At 52.0% G+C, this 22,329-nt stretch overlaps 1 protein-coding gene across 1 annotated transcript in view; it reads left to right on the top strand.

Moving 5' to 3' along the window:
* Window positions 1-22,329, top strand: part of LOC138814504 (BOS complex subunit NOMO1) — a 40,375-nt gene that overhangs the window by 11,905 nt on the left and 6,141 nt on the right. The window contains exons 8-26 of the mRNA XM_070003403.1: window positions 918-1,055; window positions 1,988-2,077; window positions 3,119-3,224; window positions 3,372-3,522; window positions 6,484-6,658; window positions 7,836-7,977; window positions 9,118-9,249; window positions 10,119-10,255; window positions 11,321-11,408; window positions 12,966-13,029; window positions 13,512-13,607; window positions 16,516-16,734; window positions 16,815-16,897; window positions 17,227-17,386; window positions 17,509-17,635; window positions 17,861-17,974; window positions 18,666-18,793; window positions 19,495-19,636; window positions 21,998-22,081. Of these exons, the coding sequence (XP_069859504.1) occupies window positions 918-1,055; window positions 1,988-2,077; window positions 3,119-3,224; window positions 3,372-3,522; window positions 6,484-6,658; window positions 7,836-7,977; window positions 9,118-9,249; window positions 10,119-10,255; window positions 11,321-11,408; window positions 12,966-13,029; window positions 13,512-13,607; window positions 16,516-16,734; window positions 16,815-16,897; window positions 17,227-17,386; window positions 17,509-17,635; window positions 17,861-17,974; window positions 18,666-18,793; window positions 19,495-19,636; window positions 21,998-22,081 (2,376 nt within the window). The remainder of the gene's footprint in view (window positions 1-917; window positions 1,056-1,987; window positions 2,078-3,118; window positions 3,225-3,371; window positions 3,523-6,483; window positions 6,659-7,835; window positions 7,978-9,117; window positions 9,250-10,118; window positions 10,256-11,320; window positions 11,409-12,965; window positions 13,030-13,511; window positions 13,608-16,515; window positions 16,735-16,814; window positions 16,898-17,226; window positions 17,387-17,508; window positions 17,636-17,860; window positions 17,975-18,665; window positions 18,794-19,494; window positions 19,637-21,997; window positions 22,082-22,329) is intronic.

Raw genomic sequence — 22,329 nt, 5'->3', positions numbered from 1 at the left:
GTCAAGAGTCTCAGAGACAGCACTCAGGCCCAGAGTGTGAGCCCCATGACCTACAAAAAAAAAAAATAATAATAATACTGTGGTCTCTGTGGACTTGCAGAAGTTGAATATCTACACTGGGGGGTGTGGAGTTTAGCTTGTTTTCTTTTCTTTTCTTGGAGGTATTGGAGTTTGGACTCAGGGCCTAGTGATTGCTAAGCAGGGGAGTCATATCCCTTTTTTACTTTCTGTTTTACTTTTTAAAATAAATTACCTACTTTTTAAAAAAATCAATTATAGGACTTGAACTCAGGGCCTGGGCTCTGTGCCTGAGCTTTTGTGCTCAAGGCTAACCCCCTCTACCACCTTGAGCCACAGCTCCACCTCCAGTTTTCTGGTGGTTTATTGGAGATAAGAGTCTGATGGGCTTTCCTGCCTAGGCTGGCTTTGAACCATGATCCTCAGATCTCAGCCTTCTGAGAAGCTAGTTTTACAGGTGTGAGCCACCAGCACCTGGTTTGTTTTAGTTATTTTTGAGACAGAGGGTCATGTTTCTGCTTGGACTGGCTTTGAATGGCAATCATTCATTCCATTTCTGCCTTCTAAGTAGCTGGTGTGGTGGCATCTAAGCCAGTCTTCAGGTTTTGGACCAGGTGTGTATAAATGCGTCTTTCCAGCTGCTAGGCCTTGGGCTAGTCACTCTGCCCTCTGAGCCACTGTCCCTTTCCCTGGAGAATAGTGACCCATTGTCAGGAAGGACAGTCTTGTCATTCTAAGTACAGCCGATTTTAGCTTTCCACCTGAGCGTAAAGATACTTGGTCTCTTCATGTGTATGAACATCCTGTAGAGCATAGATATACATGTACTGCCTTGAAACTTGGAGAATTTGCTCTGTTCTCTTGTGTGGTAACTAGAACATTCCTTTCCCACGGCATAGGATGTCCTGGGCTGCAATGTGTCTCCAGTACCTGGGTTCCAGCCCCAAGATGAGAGCCTGGTATATCTCTGCTATGCAGTCTCGAAAGAAGATGGCTCCTTCTCCTTCTATTCCCTGCCCAGTGGGGGTTATGCCGTGGTGAGAAGCAGTTCTGCTCTGTCTCTGTTTGGGATGCTTACAACCTGGTACAAACCCAAGCCAGATGGGTGGTGTTAGCTTTCCTTCACGGTGACAGGATTTCAGTTCATGCTTCTACACATGGCCAATTGACCTTTGGGCCTGTGGCAAGGCAAATTATCATGGCGGGAGCAGGTGTTGGAGGACACCTGTTCACCTGGTAATGGCCAGGAAGCACAGAAGGCCAGAAGCAAGGCCTGGATCCCAACATTCCCTTCCAACACACCCCCAGTCACCTCACTTCCTTCCCCAACCCCTCCCCCAAGGCTCAGCCCAGGACTGGTGATCAGGCATTTAGACCTAGGCCTTTGGAGACATTTCAGATCCAGTCTCAAAGAATCAAGGGGTTTGTTTGCTATCTCGTGGACACTGTTCAGCAGGCGAGGATGAACCTCTCTACTCTGCAATTCTGAAATCTGACATGCTCCAAAATGCAGAATGCTTTAAGCACCAGCCTGATGCCACAAGGGAAAATTCCATGTTGTGAATTTCATGTCTTGATCATAAAAATGTAGCATAAAGTTACCTTTGGCCAATGTCATAAGTAAGTTGTGTGTGTAACATAAATGAATTCATGTTTAGACCTCAGTTCCCTCCCCCAGAGATCTCCTTTTAAGATAGACACACAGATTCAAGCACTTGAAATATCCCGCAGTGCAGAGCACTCCTGATCCCAAGAGTTCTGAACATGCCATGCCCGGGCCGCGCTTTCCCTGGACATGGGCTGCTCAGGGAGCGCTGCAGGAAGTACAGGGCTTTCTGAGCTCAAATCAGCCACAGCCGCCAGCTGCAGCTAATGTTTTTCCTAGCCCCTTGAGCCCCTTGTCATCTATGACTGCCCGATCACTGGTTAACACTGTCCATCGTGGTAACCAGCGCGCCATTCCTTCCAGGTTCCTTTCTACAGAGGTGAGAGGATCACCTTTGATGTGGCCCCTTCCAGGCTTGACTTCACAGTGGAGCACGACAGCCTGAGGATCGAGGTGAGACGCCCTCTGCTCTGTCCCATCCTGGACTCAGGCCAAGTTGCCAGTGGCTCAGCGGCTCACGCCTGTAATCCTAGCAACTCAGGAGGCTGAGATCTGGGGATTGTGGTTCAAAGCCAGCCTGGGCAGGAAAGTGAAGAATACAGTCTACAGATCCATCAGGTTGGAGTCATCTGTTAGGTTAGGGTCTGCACACATCTAGCTTCTAACAAAAACCTTTGATGGTGCCTATCTGTATGAATAAGTGGGCAAATGCCTTAGGAGTATAGCTCTGTGATAGAGCAATTGCCCACACACACACACACACACACACACACACACACACACACACACGAATACACATACACATGTTTTTGAAAGGATCAGGGCCTCCTGGATGAACCAGAAGCCGTTTTAGAGCTCTCCTTCATTCAGCAGTCATTTGTTCAGTGCTTGGTATGGTCCAGGTGGCTAGGGCAAGAAAGGTCCCTGTCCTCACCAGCATACAATCTAGAGGCAGGGAGACAGACTGTATGGACAGACAGGACAGTTGGGGTCCTGGCGAGTCACAAGAGAACTAGGTTGATGGTAAACTGGAGGCAAGCAGAGTAGGGTCAGCTGTGCTGCACCTGCAGACAGTGCTGAGTGAGGGGAGTTCCCACGGGGCAGACGATCAGACATAGTGCAGGACCACATGCTAGGCGCTGCCCTGGGGTTGGCAGGGGTGAACTGGCTCTAGAGCCTGGCAGGGCTGAGATTCTGGCTTGGGAGAAAGTCAGGTGAGGGCCTTTGACCTGGCGGGGTGGGGGTGGTGGTGGTGGTGGTGGTGGTGGTGGTAATCATGAGGTGGGCTGACACTGGAGAGATGGGGCGGGGTCCAAGGCGATGCTGGAGTTGGGAGGCAGTGGCCTGGCTGTTGGAGGTGAGTCTGCAGCTTTGTCCTTGTGTTGGGAATGAAGACGGATGCTGGCCGCAGGGCTGGGAGACACGATGTGCTGGGCAAGAGGCGGCCTTGGTGGCCCAGATCCCTGACCCCTTTCTCCCATCTTCATTGTCTAGCCTGTGTTCCATGTCATGGGATTCTCTGTCACTGGGAGGGTCCTGAATGGACCAGAAGGAGAAGGTGTCCCGGAGGCCGTGGTTACTCTGAACAACCAAATCAAAGGTGGGCAGACATGCTGGCTCCTGGCCTGCTCAAGCACTGCTCTTGGCCCATGGAGAGGAGCAGAAGGGAATGAGTGGTGGGCTTGGGTCTCACCGATTCCTATGTAGGTGGGGTGCACAGTGGGTTTTCAAATGTGTTCTGTTCCAGTCAGAACAAAGGCCGATGGCTCTTTCCGCCTGGAGAACATAACGACGGGGACGTACACCATCCATGCCCAGAAGGAGCATCTGCACTTCGAGACCATCACCATCAAGATCGCCCCCAACACCCCGCAGCTGGCTGACATCATCGCCACAGGGTAGGTGATGGATGACCTAACGATTTGGGGTCCATATCCAGTGTCAGCACCTGTTAGGACATTCAGTCGGCTTTCTTTGCCCCCAATCCCCCCCAACCTAGGTTACCATTTGAGCCACACCCCAGCCATTTTTGCTTTACTTTTGATAGGGTCTCATGTTTTTGCCCAGTCCCAGCCTTTAGACTGTGAGCCTTCTGCCTGTAGCCTCCTCAGTACCTGAATGGTGGGCATGAGCCTATACCATTCCAAACCATAGTTGGAGGCCTTGAAGCTGCAGGCTAGCTCTGCAGGGTGGAGGCTAGTCGGGGAAGGCCTGTCCACAGCTGGCAGGGGACATCAGGGACACATTGGGAAGATACCTAGGGGTCCTGTGGGTCTCCAGCTGGGGACGGTTAGGTGATGGGACCACATGGGTCTGAAGGACCACTAGATGGCGCCCTGCAATAGATGCTGGATATCTGAACGTCCTGATTGGGCTACAGGTGGTTGTGGGAACTTCAGGTAGGTTAGAGCAGGGAGAACCGGAAGAATACCAGTGAGAAAGTGTAGTGCTCTGGAGGGGGTGGTCTAGGGCAGGAGAAAGGACGTTTACTACTAGAAAAAATCATCCACTGGTGTGGTCACGAAGGAACCATGGAAACTATGGGCAGGTTGGGGGGGCGTGACGGGAGGGGTGTCAGGATCTGGGGTGAACCAGAGATGAGGAAACAAATCACCCTCAAAAAATACAGGCTGCCTTTAAGCCATCCTTCCATGACTCCCAACCTTTCTTCCCTGTTGGTGATGAGTTCGTGTGCTAGGCCAGTGTGCCACCACTGAGCACAGATCATTTTTCTTTCTTTAGTGCAAAGGAAAAAAACATAAACATATCTCCCATCGCCACCATGCACCCATTTGCTCTGATAAGCAGTATCTCCTCCACACAGCTGCAGGTCGCTGTCTGGGCCCCATTTACCCCTGGCTTCCTTCCAATCCAGGCTCCACCCGGCAGACAGCAGAAGCCAGAAAGAGTCCTGTTGCACCCCATTGACAACACCCAAGGGTCTCCAAGGGATCAGGAGAGAAAGCTGTCCTCTTCCTCCCATCCCCCAAGCCAGTCACAGGGCTGGCTCTCTGCTATGCCTGTCACCTGCCTCCAGTCACTTCCACTAGCTCAGTTCCTTTTCTCCCCTGCTCAGGAAGCTGTTTACTTTCTGACCTTGATTTTCCCTAGGTCTTGGCAATCCAGAGGCCTTCTAGGCCCCTGACCTACCCCGCTGCTCTGCTCAGAGCTCTGGGCTCTTCTAGCCCACTGCTCAGGCCCACTGATGATCAAATCTGCGGAGTCCTTGCTTGCCTCCATGTGGGGTACATGGCGTGTGCCACATCAGCTAAATAGAGAATGGTGACTGTCCCTCCTGGCACCATTATGTTGGTTGCTGCCAGTGAGCAGATGTGCCTTCCTCTGGTTTTTTGTGTTTTGTCTTTTGCTGGTCTTAGGGCTTGAACTCAGGACCTAGGTGCTGTCTATGAGCTTCTTTTGCTCGAGGCTAGTGCTCTACCACTTGAAGCACAGCACCACTTCTAGCTTTTTCTGAGTAGTTTATTGGAGATAAGAGTCTCATGGACATGCCTTCCTGGCTTTGAACTGTGATCCTCCGATCTCAGCCTCCTGAGTAGCTGGATTACAGGTGTGAGCCACTGGTGCCTGGCTCCTATATTTCTTACACATCATTCACTTGTAGGTTCTAATCTGAGTTGTTCCTTCTTTTGATTTTGAGACAGTGTCTCCCTATACAGCCCAGACAGGCCTGGAATCTTCCATCCTTCTGCCTCAGTTTCCAGTGTGAACATTAAAAATGTGTGCACCACCATCACACCTGGCTCTTCGGGTTTTTCTTTCCTCTTTTTTTTTTTTTTTGCTATGCTGAGGACCAAACTCCAGGCCTTGCTAGGCAAACACTCTTCCACTGAATTAAATCCCCAGCCCTCCATCTTAATGCAGCTTTACAAATTACAAGTTGTTTTTTTGTGATTCTCAGCTATACTAAGAAGTTCAGTTTAAGCTTTGCAAGTTTGTTTTCTGGTCCTGAGGGGTGAAGGTAGAGCCTTATGCTTGCTGGGCAGGCTCTCTATACATGAGCCATCCCCAGATCTCCAGTCCTTCGTGCTTTTCTTTTTAGCTCTGAGACTGGAACTTGCACTCATTGGCTAGCTCCCTACCAACTGCACTTTGCCTCCAACTCCTGTTTATGCTTACATTTTTTGTTGTAGTTAATATTTGGATAGATCTTATGTTTTTCCCTGGTTGGGCCTGGACTGAGATCCTCCTGTTTATGCTTCCCAAGTAGCTGGGGTAACAGGCACACTCCCCCCTCCCTTCAGCTATTGGTTGACATAGAGTCTCACCAACTCTGTGCCCTTGGTGGCTTCAAACCTCAATCCTCTTTCTGCTTTCTAAGTAGCTGAGATGACAGGCACGAGCCACTGTACCTGGCTTAGCTTTGTGCTCTTCATTCAGTTTTCCTTTGTGTGCAAGTCTCTCCGCTTGCTTTTGTCCCTGGATTGCATCTGAACACAGGGAGGCCTCTGATGGCCTGGCCTTAGCTTGTATGCTGGCCAGTGGCAGTATTTCTTGGGAGGCTTTGTAGCTCTTTAGCGTTTAGGGTTAGCTCACGTTAGTCCCTGTCTGATTGCCAATAATTCAGTTTCACACTTTCATATCGGAGGATTTTCTGAAAATCACTTCTGCAGTGAGAGGTTGTCAGACATTACCTGAACTGCCACAGGCTCCTGCCAAGGGAGGCTGCTCTACTTCCTGTGAGTAGCTCAGAAAAGCAGAGCCTCATGGGTGCACTCTGTCTGTCTCTGCCTTCAGTCCACACAGTCTGAGGCCTGCCGGCCAGAAGAGGGATGTATATAGGAGCTGCTCAGAGCCACTCTCCCTTTCAGCCATAACTGAGTTCTGCGGTCTCCTTGCAGGTTCAGTGTCTGCGGCCACATATCAATTGCGCGCTTCCCCGATGCCGTCAAGCAGATGAGTAAATACAAGGTGGTGCTGTCGTCCCAGGACAAGGACAAGGCGCTGGTCACCGCGGAGGCGGATGCTCACGGCTCATTTTGCTTTAAAGCAAAACCAGGGGCTTACAAAGTCCAGGTGAAGTATTGTCAAAAATAGTTGGCAGAAGAGTTTATGAGCTCAAAAGGAGGCTCAAGAAAGAGCATTTTTGTTTCTGGCTCTTTCTTATTTAATTTATGTAGTGCCTGTTTGGGGCCTGAGTGCTGTCCCTGTAGCTTTTGTGCTCAAGGCTAGCGCTCTACCACTTGAGCCACAGCTCCACTTCTGGCTTATCTGGTAGTCAATTGGAGATAAGTCTCATGGGCTTTACTTTCCCAGGCTGGCTTTCAACTATGATCCGCAGATCTCAACCTCCTGAGCTGCTAGGATTATAGGCATGAGCCACTGCATCGGACACGCCTTTAAGCCTTCTCATCCTTGCTTGGTAGAGCCTGCAGATGTCCAGCTGAGAAATGATGTGGGAGGTCTCTCCTCATGATATGTGCTGGGAGTTAGGGGGTCCGGTTACCCATTGCACTGCCTGATCCCAGGCTTCCTGCTGGAAGTCCAAGAGAAGAGGCACATGAGCTCTTCATGGCTGCTTCTTGAGCATGGCACCTGGCTTCTGGGAGTCCAGGTCTTGTCCCTCCTCACTCTGTCTCAGGTCCAGGTGGGCAGGCCCTGTGGGATTTGTCCTTCCAGGCAGGCAGAGCAGCTGGGCAGCCTCTAGCCTGTTTTGTACGTAGGCCTGAGTGTAGTGAGGCCAAGAAAGCAAATGACCAGACACGCAGAGGTCATCCACCATGCCCTCAGCCCGGCAGGGACGAGCAGGCTAATGGCCTTAGGAAGAGGCCACAGTGACAGCCTTTGGAGGCCCGAGAACCAACCAGGAAGGGTGATTCGGAGCTGTCATCATTACTGGGGGTAAAAAAGATGGTCACTGCCCCCTCCCCAGGAAAAGGGAAACCCATTCCTAGCGTGTGTTCTATGTGACAGGAAGTCAGGGGAAGGGGCCGGCATGATAAGATTCCAGCCAGAGCCCAGTGATAGCTGTCAGGGCTGCATACCTCTGGTGAGAGTTGATTTTGAATAGAAACATGTTTCCTTCAACCAGATGACTCCCGGGTTTGTTGTGATTATAAAACTAGGCCGAGAGATGAGCGCTTGTCCTTCCAGATCCACTCAGCTCTGTGCCCCCGGGGAATGTTGTGGTGCCCTGTGCACTAGGGGCAGAGGAGCCCCGCAGCCGCTGACGTGGCTCCCTGGGTTCCCACAGGTGGTGGTGCCCGAGGCTGAGACCAGAGCCGGGCTGATGCTGAAGCCCCAGATGTTTCCTCTCACGGTGACCGACAGGCCCGTGATGGACGTGGCCTTCGTGCAGTTTCTGGCATCTGTTTCTGGGAAAGTCTCTTGTTTGGGTAAGATGTCAACTGAAGGCCAGAACAGGCGACAGGGTGGCAGGGGAGGAGAAGGGGTACAGAAGTGGGAATTGTAGGTGTTATTAATGGCAGTGGCTGCTTTTAAACCCAGGGGTTTGGACTCCATCTTGCATGGTGTTCTTCCCTCCCTCCCTCCCTTGTTCCCTCCCTTCTTTTTTTTTTTTGTCGGTCGTGGGGCTTGAACTCTGGGTCTGGGCGCTGTCCCTCAGCTCTTCAGCTCAAGGCAAGCGCTCTACCACTTGAGCTACAGCGCCACGTCCGGTTTTCTAGTGGTTTATTGGAGATAGGAATCTCACCATCTTTCCTGCCTGGGCTTTGAACCGAGATCCTCAGATCTCAGCCTCCTGAGTAGCTAGGATTACAGGCATGAGCCACCTGCACCCGGCTCCTCCCTTCTTCCCTTTCTTCCTTCCTCCTTCCTTCCCTCCCTTCCTTCCTTCCTTTTTTCCTCCCTTCTTCCCTTTCTTCCTTCCTCCTTCCTTCCCTCCCTTCCTTCCTTCCTTTTTTCCTCCCTTCTTCCCTTTCTTCCTTCCTCCTTCCCTCCCTTCCTTCCTTCCTTCCTTTTTTCCTTCCTTCTTTCCTCCCTTCCCTTTTCCCTCCCTTCCTACCTTTCTTTTTTTCCTCCCTCCCTCTCTCCCTCCCTCCCTTCCCTTGCCTTTCTTTCCTTTCTTTTGTCGGTCCTGGGGCTGAATTCTGGGCCTGGGCACTGTCCCTGAGCTATTTTGGATTCAAGGCTAGAGCTCTACCACTTTGAGTCACATCATCTGCCCTCCCCTCCCCTCTCCCCTCCTTCCCCTCCGCCCTCCCTCCCTCCCCTCTGCTCTTCACTCCTGTTGTTGTTGCATAGATGTCTCCCCAACCCATCCTGTCTCAGTAAGTGTCCTGTAATGTGGCTCTCGCTCCCCCCTTTTCTCCTGACCCTGACAGGCCTCTCGGTGAGTGTGGGCCCCCCACCATTGGCGCCTTCACTGCTCGCCGCTGACCTTGGCGTTCAGAGACACTGGCTTTGCTGGAGCGCGGCTCCAGGAGGCCGTGGGCTGCGTGTGTGAGCGGTGCAGGTTGAATCTCCACAGTTCGCGCATGGCAGCACACCCAGCCCTCTTTGTCTTTCCTCTGCAGACACCTGTGGCGACCTGCTGGTGACGCTGCAGTCCTTGAGCCGCCAGGGCGAGAAGCGGAGCCTGCAGCTCTCGGGCAAGGTCAACTCCATGACTTTCACGTTTGACAACGTCCTGCCAGGGAAATACAAAGGTGAGCAGCGCAGGGGCCGCCTCCTGTGTTTGTGAACTGCCCCCAGCCTCCTGTCTGCTGCGGGGAAGGTGCCCCAGTCAGGCCATTTTCTTTCTAAATGCCAGAGCGGAGGGCGTGATGCAGATCCACTCAGGCATGATTGGGGCTGGTTGATCAGGCCTCCCCAGCCCGCTTGTCCCTCTGAAAAATGGCCACAGCACAGCCTTTCCCTGGCATAAATAGCTTCTAAAGTAGATTTGCGATTCTGGGCACAACCCTGAAGACTGGCTGCCTGTTTGTGTAGAAAGTGGCCACACCGTTAGTTCTTGTGTCAAGCTACCATGGCAGAAGCCATAGCTGAGCCCTACAAAGCTGAAAAGAAGCCAGGTATGGTGTCCAGCATCTGTAGTCCCTGCTGCTCAGCGCTGAGGCAGGATCACTGGAGTTCAGCAGTTGTAGGACAGCCTGGACAATTGCAGTGAGACCTTGCTCTGCCCCGACCTCCAAACAAAAACAAGAACGTCTCCAGGTCCCCTGCATTTCTTTCTTACAGCCCAACTCTTCAGCCCAGTAGGATTTCTTTGCTGGTGTTTGTGGCTGTTGGTCTATTTTGCTTTAGCCTTAATCTGTTCTGAGCATCAATACCTGTGTGTATTTGTACATGTATGTATGTATGTATACATGTACACACACCATTTTAGCTGCCTTTGAACTCTCAATCCTCCTGCCTCAGCCTCCCAAGGGCCGGGATTCCAAGTATGCGCTACCACACGTGGCTCAGGCACAAACACACACACACTCTATTACAGTTAGGTAGCACCTGACATTGCCCCTGGGGGCTGCATGCAGTATGGCCGCTCGAGGCCCATGCATCTCTGGTTGCTTTGCAGCCAGCATAATGCACGAGGACTGGTGCTGGAAGAACAAGAGCCTGGAGGTGGAGGTTCTGGAGGACGACGTGTTGGCTGTGGAGTTTCGGCAGACGGGCTACATGCTGAGGTGCTCCCTGTCTCACGCCATCACACTGGTATGTGCTGCCTGGAGCAGGGGGCTGGGCTGGTGGACACTGGGATGTCGTGGCTGTGGTGGAATTAAGCTTCTTTGGTGGCCTACCTGTTCGGCCTACCTTCTTCATCCTGTCCGGAGGCCATGGGTGTAGAGCCAAGCGTGCTGGCATCCAGCACTTTGAGCAAGTTCACTTCCTTTTTCCTCTGATCGAAACCTCCGCTTCTCACGTCCTCAGTGAATCTCTTAGTGTTCAGCGTTTCCTTGGCGAACGCTACTGTTTCTTAAGAAGTGTGGAGGGCTGAGCTGTTCTCTTATTGGCTGGCTTGGCCTGATGGCAGCCCTCATACGGATCCTGGGGGGAGGGAGCAGCTGTATCCCCTGCCCAGGAGTTGCCCACCCTCCACGCTCTGCTGGTGGTGGGCCCCGGCCACAGGCGCCTTCTCCAGTTCCAGCCCATGCTCTTTCCCTCCACTGTGCCTGGGCACCTGCTCGTCTCTCTGCTGGAGGGTGCATCTTCTCTGCAAAGGCAGGAAGCTTTTTCTCCTGGTACAGACTGTAATCCCCAAGTTCCCCACGCAGGACAGCCTAGGGACTGCCAAGGGCCATCCCTCCCGTGCTCCATTCTATGTTTTTCTGAGCTCTAGTGCTTCCTAGCTGAAGTCACTAAGTCATTTATTGACATGTTGATTTTCTTATTTCTCAAATTGAAAGGTAAGCCCCCCTCCATCCGGGCTCCTCTTCCAAGGGCCATCCCCAGGCCCTTCCCCTTGACATCTTGACTCCCCTGCCCCGGCTCCTAAGACCTCCCCTGAGACCCTGCCTCCCCACATCCCGCCCCCCCAGGCCTTCTCTTGAGACCCTGCCTGGTACTTGTCTAATAGCAGCGCTCAGTAAACAGGAGTGGATTGGCTGGAAAGAGCACGTATTTGTGGGACATTTTTGAAGGTTTTAATTTTCCTGTGGCACCCAACAGCTCAGATGATTAATGGACAAAACAGATGAGTGGTTAGGAACAGAAATATGATTAATCATCGTGGTATCCGCATCTTGCCTGTAAGTCACTGTGCCGGCTCTGGTCCCTCAGGAGTTTTATCAGGATGGAAATGGACCTGAGAACGTGGGGATTTACAACCTCTCAAAAGGAGTGAACCGCTTCTGCCTGTCCAAGCCCGGTAGGTCCCGAGGGTTGGTGGGCCGTGAGTAGGGGAATGAGGTGGGGAAGGTCCCCAGGTTGGTTTTCCTGCCTTGGTTCTCTAAGCAGCAGGTGGTTTTGTCAGCTTTGGTTGGTTTGGTGTTCTCTTGCTTTTCCATCTCTTCCCGTGCAGGCAGGGTGTTCTGTTGGCTTGAGGTTGAGCTGGGTAGAGACATAGGACCTTAGTGGTCTTACAGAAATCAAATCATCTCCCACTTGGCCAAAAACCTCCCGTGGCTTCTCTCTCTTTTTACTTTATTGAGAGAGACTTTGCACACCATATGAAAATTCACTCATTTGGGGACTGGGGCATCTCTCAGTGGCAGAACGCCAGCCTGGCACGCTGGAGACCTGGGTTCAACCCCAGTTGCCAGGGCAACACCAAGCAAAATAATCACTCAAGTAAGCAATACAATGCAGTGATTTTCAGTACATTTCCCAAGTCCTGCTGTGTTGAGCAGACCTAGCCTTAGGACATTTTCAAGGCCCCCTAAGTATAGTCCTTTGTGCCTGATGATAGTTGAGTCCATTTCAGTTCTCAGCAGTAGCTGACTTCTCCTCTTGTCTTCCACTCAGTGCTCCTGTTGGGTCTGGCTCTTCCCATGTAATACAGTGTTGCTGAGGCTCATCTGCATGGTGGCATGTACCAGTGGGTTGTGTCCTTTTTTTTCTCGCTGTATCATATTCCATTGTGTGGCTCTGGGACAGTTGCACTTATTTTTTATTTTTATTTTTGCCAATCCTAAGGCTTGAACTCAGGGCCTGGGCACCATCCCTGAGCTTCTTTTTGCTCAAGGCTAGCACTCTTATTCCTTGAGCCACAGTGCCACTTCTGGCTTTTTCTGAGTAGTTTAGTAGAGATAAGAATCTCGTGGACTTGCCTGCCAGGGCTGACTTCGCCATCTACCTCAGATTTCAACCTCCTGAGTAGCTTTAGTTGTAATCACAGGTGTAGACCACTGGGCCCCGATGACCTTCCGTGGTGGGAAAGTAGGTAAGCAGCGGGGCTGCAGGAGCTGTTCCCCAGCCAGCACCCGCCCGGCCTCCGCCTGCGCTGCACCTGGTTGTCCCTCTTCACCCCTAGTTCTTGGTGGATGCCCCTTTCCCATGGAGGGTACTTCTCCAAGTTATTGAGGTCTTCCTCCTTCCCCAAGCAAGTCTTTCGTTTTTAATTTTATAAATTTTATTTGTCTATTGATTGATTTTTTTTTTTTTTTGTCCTGGGCCTAGGGCTTGAACCCACGGCCTGAGCACTGTCTCTAAGCTTTTTTGCTTAAGGCTAGCACTGTGCCATTTGAGCCATTCCTCTGTTTCTGGCGGTTTTGATGGTTGATTGGAGACAGGAGTCTCACAGACTTTCTCCTAAGGCTGGCTCCTCAGATTTCAGCTTCATGAGTAGGATTACAGGTGTGAGCCACCAGTGCCCGGCTTGTTTCAGTTTTTCAAGAGACGAGCTAACTCTGCATTTCTCGTGTTGCAATTGCTCCATGTAATCAGCGTCATTCTCTGAAAATGACTCCCAGTTTCCTGCCTGCAGGTGTGTACAAAGTGACCCCTCGTTCCTGCCACCGTTTTGAGCAGGCCTTCTACACCTACGACACGTAAGCCCGGGTTGCGGGGGGCACTCTGCCGTGGGAGGAGGGCAGCACGTGCTCTCTTTTTTATGTTTCTGTGATTTTTGAGGGAGCGGCAAGGCCAGGCATATCTTGGTTTCTAGAAAAGGGTGTTCAGATGCCTACATAACTCACCTAGGGGAAGGAGACAGTTTTCTTTCCCCAAATTCTGGCCGTCAGGGTGAAGCCATGTGTCCGGGGGTCATGTGTAGTCTTTGTCACATCTTCCCTCCTTGTTGATGGCCAGTCCCCCAGCTCACATCTGCCACGTTTGGACATTTACAGACGTGTGGCTGGGAACTGGGAAGGTAGAATTGGTTTATTGTTTTGAAAGACTTTTTGATTATGAGTTACTTAGTCCCAAACTAAGAGTCGCATTGTGTCGTCTGCTTCTTGGCTGGGCCCTGTCTGCCCCTGTGCGACAGGCCAGGCGACACTGCCAGCGGCTTCCTCCCTTCTCCCGTTCATAGGTCTTCACCCAGCATCTTGACGTTGACAGCCATTCGCCACCATGTCCTAGGGACGATCACCACGGACAAGATGATGGATGTCACCGTGACTATCAAGTAAGAGGGTGTCCTGTGGTGACCGAGGGGAGGGGGGTGGAGGGTGGGGGGAGGGGGGCCACAGGGTATAGGGTGGGGACAAGGCTCTGAGGGTATAATAATGCTCATTTCCAGATGTGGACCAAGTGGCCTCCCTCTCATACAATAGAGCCTTAAATGCACCGCAGCCTGTGTGTCTTCTCTTAACGATTTAGGAGTTGGTGGTGGCAAGGGTCTTGGTGGCCTTGTTCTGTCCCAAGCTTCTGTTTGAACTCCTTGTACTTCTTTGCTAAGGAGAAAAAAAAAAATCAACTGGATTTTCTTCATTTCTTCATAAAATACTTCATCAAGTATTTTAGCAGCTTCAAAAAAAAAACTTGCCCCTTTTTCTTTGGCCCTTTGCCCCTTTTTTTTTGGCCCTGTGCCCCTTTTTCTTTGGCCCTTTGCCCCTTTTTCTTTGGCCCTTTGGCCCTTTTTCTTTGGCCCTTTGGCCCTTTTTCTTTGGCCCTTTGCCCCTTTTTCTTTGGCTTGGGAATAGAGGAGGTCCCAAGAGAGAAGCGTGTTTGAAAGGCTGGCCAGCCCTCACGAAGGTCACACTCACGGACTGTCCACCTCTCAGATTTTTCTAGTGCCCCAGTTTTCTCAGAAGTGACTGTCACATAGAAAGGAACTCTGAGGGGTTCAAGTTGTAGAGCCCTTGCCTGGCAAACCTTGTAACCATCCCTCACCCCCCCCCCCCACACACACACGAAAGAGAAGGGAGAAGAACTCAGAGTAACTTGCTGGCTCGTTCTCCTGTTGCTTTATTTATTTATTTATTTATTGGTCAGCCGTGGGGCTTGAACTCTGGGCCTGGGCGCTGTCCCTCAGCTCTTCAGCTCAAGGTGAGCACTCTACCACTCTACCACTTGAGCTACAGCGCCTCTTCTGGTTTTCTGGTGGTTTATTGGAGATAGGAGTCTCACGGTCTCTCCTGCCCGGGCTGGCTTTGAACTGCAGTCCTCAGATCTCAGCCTCCTGAGTAGCTAGAATTACAGGCGTGAGCCACCAGCTCCCGGCTCCTGTTGCTTTATTCTTTTTCTCTTGTACCCCCTCAAATAACAGGCACACACCACTGTGCCCAATTTTCTATTGGTTAGGATAGAATCTTGGGAACTTTTTTGTCTGAGCTGGCCTCGAATCTTGCTCTTCCTGATCTCTAGGTAGCTAGAATTACAGGTGTGAGCCACCACATTTGCCTTTTATTTTTTCCCCTAGACTTTTGCTTTTTTTTTTTTTTTTTTGGTAGGCCGTGGGGCTTGAACTCTGGGCCTGGGCACTGTCTCTCAGCTCTTCAGCTCAAGGCTAGCGCTCTGTCACTTGAGCCATAGTGCCACTTCTGGCTTTTTTTTTTTTTCCTGTTTATGTGGTGCTGAGGAATTGAACAGAGGGCCTCGAGCATGCAAGGCAAGCCCTCTACCACTGAGCCACCTTCCCAGACCTAGACTTTTGCTATTTAGTCAAGCTGTGCTCCTTCTGGGTGCTGGGTTTGTGGGAGTGCCCCTTATGCCTGGATTTGTTTTCTCTTCTTAGCACTTTGGTCCGATCTGTCTGTTTCTTTCCTGAGTCTTCACAACAGCCTCTGGTCTGGCCTCGTAGCTGTTATCTTGGCGCCATGTCCTCCATGTGAAAGCCAGAGCGATCTGTTTTGTTGGCGATCATCTCCTTCTCTACTTAAAGCTCCAGTGGTTCCTGCCCCCTTTGCCCCCCAGATTTCTATCTAGGGTCACAGGCCCAAGGCCTATGAAGCATAGTTTGACCCCTGTAGCCCTATGAGTCTCTCTGGCCTCTTTTTTTGGGTGGCCTCTTTTTTTGGGTGGCCTCTTTTTTTGGGTGGCCTCTTTTTTTGGGTGGCCTTTTTTTGGGTCCAGTCATGGGGCCTGAACTCTGGGCCTGGGCACTGTCCCTCAGCTCTTCAGCTCAAGGCTAGCGCTCTACCACTTGAGCCACAGCGCCACTTCTGGCTTTTTTCTTTTTGGTTATGTGGTGCTGAGGAATCGAACCCAGGGCCTCATGCATGCAAGGCAAGCGCTCTACCACTGAGCCACCTTCCCAGCCTCTCTGGACTCTTCTTGAAGCTCTCTGCCCCAGGCTGCTTTGTTCTCCGTGCTGTCCCTGAAGGCTGCTGTCTGCTGCTCTCTCCTCTCCCTGTCCTGATTCCTCAGGTCTGGCTCCCCATTCCCTGCAGGTCTTCGCTCAGTGTCACCTTGCCAGCAAGGCCTTGACCTACTGTTGTAGAAAGCAGTCTTTTGTGTCTCCCCCCCTTTCCACGCTGCACTGTTTTTCTCCATCATGATTGACGTCTGACTTTATTTTCTGTTGGGTCAGGGGACATAATCTGCTTCCTTCATTGCTGGATCTCTAGCCCTCCAGCCCAGGGGTGAAGGCCAGGCTGGAGGCCCTGAGAACTCCCAGTCCCATGTGAGAAGCAGCCCAGGTCTAGCAGCTCCCGCCTCTAGCACTGACAAATGCAGTTTTTATTAAACTCTTAGTGTTTATAAAACATGGAGGAGGAAAAACACAGGGTAAACCAGGCACTGGTGGCTCACGCCTGTCATCCTAGCTACTCAGGAGGCTGAGATCTGAGGATCACGGTTCAAAGCCAGGCCAGATAGGAAAGTCTCTGGGATTTTTTTTTTTATCTCCAATGAGTCAGCGAAAAGCCAAAAGTAGAGTTGTGGTTCAAATAGTAGTGTGCCACCCTTGAGGGGAAAAAGCTAAGGGGCAGCACCCAGACTCTGAGTTCAAGCCCCATTAAAAATAAAAAACAGCCCCCTGGTATCATTGTAAGGTATTTGGGGTTTGCCCCCGAGTGTCCCCTTGGGGAAATGTCAGGGACATTTGTGCTGACCACAGGGACAGGCACATCTCCCCTCCCCACCCCTCCCAGGTCTTCCATCGACAGCGAGCCGGCCTTGGTCTTGGGCCCTCTGAAGTCTGCGCAGGAGCTGCGCCGAGAACAGCAGCTGGCAGAGATCGAGACCCGTAGGCAGGAGAGGGAGAAGAACGGCAAAGAGGAAGGCGAGGAGGGAAGGGCCAAGCCCCCCGGTCAGGAGATGGTGGATGAGTTACAAGGTCCCTTCTCTTACGACTTCTCTTATTGGGCCCGGTAAGCACCCGTGTTCCTCCACAGCGTCTCGGTCCTGCAGGGACACAACTGGCCCTGCTGAAGTCCTGTAACTCCTCTAGGTCCGGAGAGAAAATCACAGTTACGCCCTCATCTAAAGAGCTGCTCTTCTACCCTCCCTCCATGGAAGCCACCGTCAGTGGAGGTACCTGCCCACTGCACTTAGAAACAGTTTAGTGTGATAATAAAGTACGGTCTTGTCTGTAAGCCATTTGAATGGCTTCTCCCCGTCTCTGTGGCCTGTGAGGTTGGAGGAGGGGAAGAGGGAAGGAGAATCCAGCATCGTGAGGTCTGCTTACTAAAGCCCTCAGCAGCGGAGCAAAGCCCTGGAGGGCTGGGGAGACATCGAGGGTACTGACCTCATGTACAGCTTGCATCTTCTCATTTTTCGTGTTTTAGTTCTGGGCTCTTTCATGGGAAACTCCTCTCTTTTCACCTCAGCCCTATTCTTACGTGTATGTCATTCCTTTCTAGAAAGCTGCCCCGGGAAGCTGATTGAGATCCACGGGAAGGCAGGCTTGTTCCTGGAGGGCCAGATCCACCCGGAGCTGGAAGGAGTAGAGATCGTCATCAGTGAGAAGGGGGCGAGTTCACCCCTGATCACAGTCTTTACTGATGACAAAGGGGCCTACAGGTAAGCGCCTGTAAGGAAGAAGCTGTTGCTTGAGCCTGGCCGCTAGGGGGCGTCCTGGTGAGGCCACACTTGCTCTGCTATCAGAAACAGCCATTCCCAGCGTTCTGCCTTCTTTCTCCTAGTGTTGGGCCTCTGCACAGTGACCTGGAGTACACCGTGACCTCCCAGAAGGAGGGCTATGTCTTAACTGCTGTGGATGGAACTGTCGGGGACTTCAAGGCTTTTGCCTTGGCAGGCGTGAGCTTCGAGGTACCTCTGTGTTTCCAAAGGGGCGGCACTTCCTCTTTGACCTGCCCTTTGAGAATCTCTCTGAATTGGGACTGCACCTCTCCCAGAATTCCTAGGGGTTGGCTATGGAGGGAACTTGGTAGACGCAGGTGTATGTTACTGGCAATGGGGTTGGGTCCCTTTTGCACAACCAGATTGGGCAGCTGGCCTGCCTACCGCAGTAACCCTTGACTCTCGCTTCCCCAGATAAAGGCTGAAGACGACCAGCCCCTCCCTGGGGTTCTCCTGTCCCTCAGTGGTGGCGTGTTCCGCTCCAACCTCCTGACGCAGGACAATGGCATCCTGACTTTCTCAAACCTGGTAAGGTGTCCTGCGGTTCACATCTCCCCAAGGAGGGAGCTGGGGCCGTGGCTCAGGGGGCTTCACCACTTGACAACCTGAGAACACGAAGGCTGCGTGGAGCAGCTCGGTGTCTTTGGGCACCACGTGTAATGAGAGTCTGGCTCTCCCTATAAGGTGGCACTGCTGATTCACATTCTCTTCCACGCGTGCTTGCTGTCTGGTCACCCACTTGTCACCGGGGCAGTGCCGTTAACCACTCTGGCCACAGCAGCCCCTTCCTGAGGCTTTGTTTCACTGCAGACCCATTGGATTTGGTGGTGGGAGATGGGGCAGAGGGGCTTGTGGGAATTTGGCACAGACAGGATGTGGGGCATCGTGAGGGTCACCAGCGTGGCAGATCTGCCATCCAGCCTCCAATCAGCCCTCTGCTGAGCCCTATCAGGATGGTTTCTTGGCCTCCCTGATTCTGTTTGGCCTTTCATGAAATTCACATGTGGCTCTCGCCTCATGGAGTGGTTGGAGAGCTGCCATCGTTGTACCACAGTGCCACTGTGAGAGCCGTGCCTGCGGCCCAGCACCACACAGATGGGGCTCCCCTTCCTCTGTCTGCCCCGGAAGCTCTGCGGCTCTGCGGTAGGGATCTGGCCATCATGCCTTCAAGTCATCCCAAATGTGCAGCCGGCCTCTGACTGCACTTGTCTCTGCGCAGAGCCCGGGCCAGTACTACTTCAAACCCATGATGAAGGAGTTCCGCTTTGAGCCCTCCTCGCAGATGATCGAGGTGCAGGAGGGACAGAGCCTGCGGATCACCATCACTGGGTACCGAACGGCCTACAGGTGGGTCTCCTCCCCTCCCTCCCCTTCCCGTCCCCTTCTCTCCCCTCCCCTCTCTTCCCCGCCCCTCCCTTCCCCTTTCCTTCACTTCCCTGCAGTCCCAGGCCCTGAGTTCAAGCCGTATGACTAACAAACAAACAAAAACTAGATGGACTTTTTTAAAAGAAGGAAATGTCTCTATTTGAGTAGTCTTCAAAATGTTGAAAGAAAATATATAGTGTAAAGATTTTCTCCTGACTTCATCTACCACCTTTTGAGGGGTATCTAATGTGTCCACTTTTTCTGGATACGTTGAGACAGATTATGCAAGTATGCAGCCGTCCACTAGCTGGATAATGGTGGATGAATAGATTAGATCTATGTGTATATGTATGTGTCCACACGTTTATAAACGTGTGTCCACATGTTTATAATGCACGTACAAAAGCTTGAGACAAGGATTCATCAGATCGGTTGTGGTTATTTTCATGTAACGGAGTGCTTCATTATTTAGAAGATTAGGTAGAATCAGGTGAATCTTAATTCTCCAGAATGTCTGGAGAAGTTGATGATGGCTTCTCCTGCTGGCGGAAGGCTCGATTTGGGAATGGCCCAGGGACCAACAACAAGCCCATCCCCACCTGAGCCATTTGTGAATGGGTCACACTGCCTGCTCCTGGTAAACACAGGAACACCACGTTCTGTGTCTTCTCTTGTCATGTTAGCTGCTATGGCACTGTGTCATCTTTAAATGGAGAGCCAGAGCAGGGCGTGGCTGTGGAAGCCGTGGGACAGAAGGACTGCAGCATCTACGGGGAAGACACCGTGACGGATGAGGAGGGCAAGTTCAGGTTACGTGGCCTCCTGGTGAGCTTCGGGCAGGTTCAGTGACACTGCATTCACAGGTGTCCCAGGGTGACCCTAAGACTGCCAGGAGTGGGCTGGGGGGAGGGGGAGTGGCAGCAGGAATTAAGAATGGGCTCTGAGCCTCTCGGTCAGCCAACATACCAGATCAGGGTTGTGTAGCGAAATGAAGTTTGAAAACCGTGGGGTTGAGTCGTTAACTGCCTTTGCCAGCTTGCAAATGCCAGCAGTCATGGGGTTAGAGGAACATTGAGCCCCTGAGGGGAGTGGGGGTGTGGAGAGGACCTGAGAGAGCGTGGCCCAGGTAAAGTGGGGCCGGCGAGGCAGCTCCCCCATCTATCCACACAGAGTTGGCCGTGCTGGATGGTGAGAATTGCTTGAAAGTAGAAGGAAATTGTTTGCAACTGATCCTGATGTTTTAGATGTGAACAAGTAGTTTAAAGGAAAGAGAGGGCCGGGCACTGTGGCTTACCTGTAATCCTAATTACTCAGAAGGCTAAGATCTAAGGGTCGTGGTTTAATGCCAGCCCAGGCAGGACAGTCCATGAGACTCTTACCTCCAATTAACCACTAGAGGGCTGGGAAGGTGGCTCAGTGGTTGAGCGCTTGCCTTGCATGCCTGAGGCCCTGGGTTCCATTCCTCAGCACCACATAAGCAAAAAGAAAAAAGCCGGAAGTGGCGCTATGGCTCAAGTGGTAGAGCGCTAGCCTTGAGCTGAAGAGCTGAGGGACAGCGTCCAGGTCCCATGACTGGATACAAAAAAACCCAAAAACCAAAAACAATTAACCACTAGATAAACTGGAAGTGGAGCTGTGGCTCACAGGGCACTAGCCTTGAGCAAAAAAGCTCAGGGACAATGCCAGGCTCTGAGTTCAAGCCCCATGACTGACAAAAAATAGAGAGAGGGAGACAGAGAGAGAGGGAGAGAGAAACTACAACTTCTTTGTGTAAGCCAGGTAGGCGAACTTTGAGGATTTGCGATCCTTACTGGTTTTCTAAGTACATCCTGCAGACATCCTGAACAGACTGTCTATTCTGCTGTCTGTGAAATGAGAGTGTGAAGCCAGCTCCCTCAGCCTGGCTGGGAAGATTAAATGAGAACATCTGACATGTTCCAACATGGAGTGTTGTCTGGCCCTAAATCAGTACATGGTTAGTTAACAAAACAGAAACAGAGCCACTATCCTCATGGTCCTCTCTCTTTCTGTCTGTCTCCCTCTCTTTCTCTCTCTGCTGAGGATCAAACCGAGGACCTTGTGCATGCTAGGCAAGTGCTTGGCCACTTAGCTAAATCCCCAGTCCTTTTGGAGGATAGGGTCTTGCCATGTAGCTCAAGATGACCTGGAAATCCCAGTGTTCTGCATCAGCCTCCCTACTGCTGGGATTATAGATAGGCACCACCCTGCCCAGCTGAGCTGGCTGCTTTCGTTTGCAGCTTTTCTCATTCTAATGTCAGAGGAAGAAAAGAGGCATGGGGACCCTGCAGTTCTCTTACCTGAGCCTCCCTGTCCTGGGGGTGATCTGTGTATCAGAGTTTGAACTTGCTAGAGAGATGCTCTACCACTTGAGTCATTTCCCCCAGCCCTTTATTTTGATTTTAGGGTCTGTTTTTAATAAAAGTCTCATGCTTATACGTGGCTGTCCTGCACCATGACCTTTCTGTTTTTGCTTCTGTGGAACTCAGATGACAGGCAGGAATCACACGCCTGGCTTTTTATAGGTTGAGGTGGAGTCTACAGGCCTTCATTTGGGATCCTCTAGATCTCAGACTCCTGAGCAGCAATGATTACAGGTGTTGCCACCATGTCCCGATACTCTGCCCAATTTGCTCTCTCCACTCACCTGGTTTCAGGCATTAGAATTGTACGTCAGCTTCTTTGTTCTCTTCATTGTCCTGCTGGCTGCCCTGTTCTTTTAAACTGCAGGCTGGAACAGTTTAAATTAAAGTCACCATAGTTTCCTTCTCTGTGGCAAGCGTTCCTTTTTAATTGGCATCCCCACAGCCACCACCTCCACCACAGGCGGCTAATCAGTAGTGTTCTCTCGCTGCACAGCACATATCCATTCTGTGCCAGGCCACGTCCAGCCCACAGTCTGTGAGGCATGCCTATCTCCCTTGGACCTGCCTGGTCAGGAGCTTGGGATGAGAGTGCCGTCCTTGCCCCGACCTGGAGGCACTGGCCTTACTGAGTTGAGATGAGCACCTGGGCTCATTTGTTCCCTTGGCATCTTGGGAGTGAGAGGCACAGGTGGGAAGTGGGGATGGAGCGCGCCTGTCCTGGGGAGCAGGTGCAATGGAACAGGTGGCAACTGACTGGGTGTGGTGGGCTTGGTTGGAGAAGTGACCGCGGGTGTCCTTGCAGCCCGGGTGTGTGTACCACGTGCAGCTCAAGGCGGAAGGCAACGACCACATCGAGCGGGCGCTGCCCCACCACCGCGTTGTCGAGGTAAGGCCCGCAGCGCCTCGGTGCTCCCTGCCCTTCCATACGGACTCAGCTTTCTCCGAGCACCCTCCCTGTGCGTGGCCCGCCTCCCAGGGGGTCCCAGCGACCCCTTAGCAAGTCCAGCAAAGCGAGCTGTGGGCTGAGCATTTTCATTCACATCAGGAGAGACAAGGAAGTGAGTGTGGGCGTGGTGGGGAGCCAGGCCAACGATGGTCAGATTCGGGTGACCCCATCGAGTAGGTCATCATCTC

This window comes from Dipodomys merriami, unplaced genomic scaffold (assembly GCF_024711535.1).
Source record: "Dipodomys merriami isolate MVZ:Mamm:240054 unplaced genomic scaffold, mDipMer1.0.p SCAF_60, whole genome shotgun sequence".
Classification (NCBI taxonomy): domain Eukaryota; kingdom Metazoa; phylum Chordata; class Mammalia; order Rodentia; family Heteromyidae; genus Dipodomys; species Dipodomys merriami.
The sequence above is the reverse complement of the archived record's forward strand: the minus strand, read 5'-3'. Positions and strand labels throughout refer to the sequence as shown.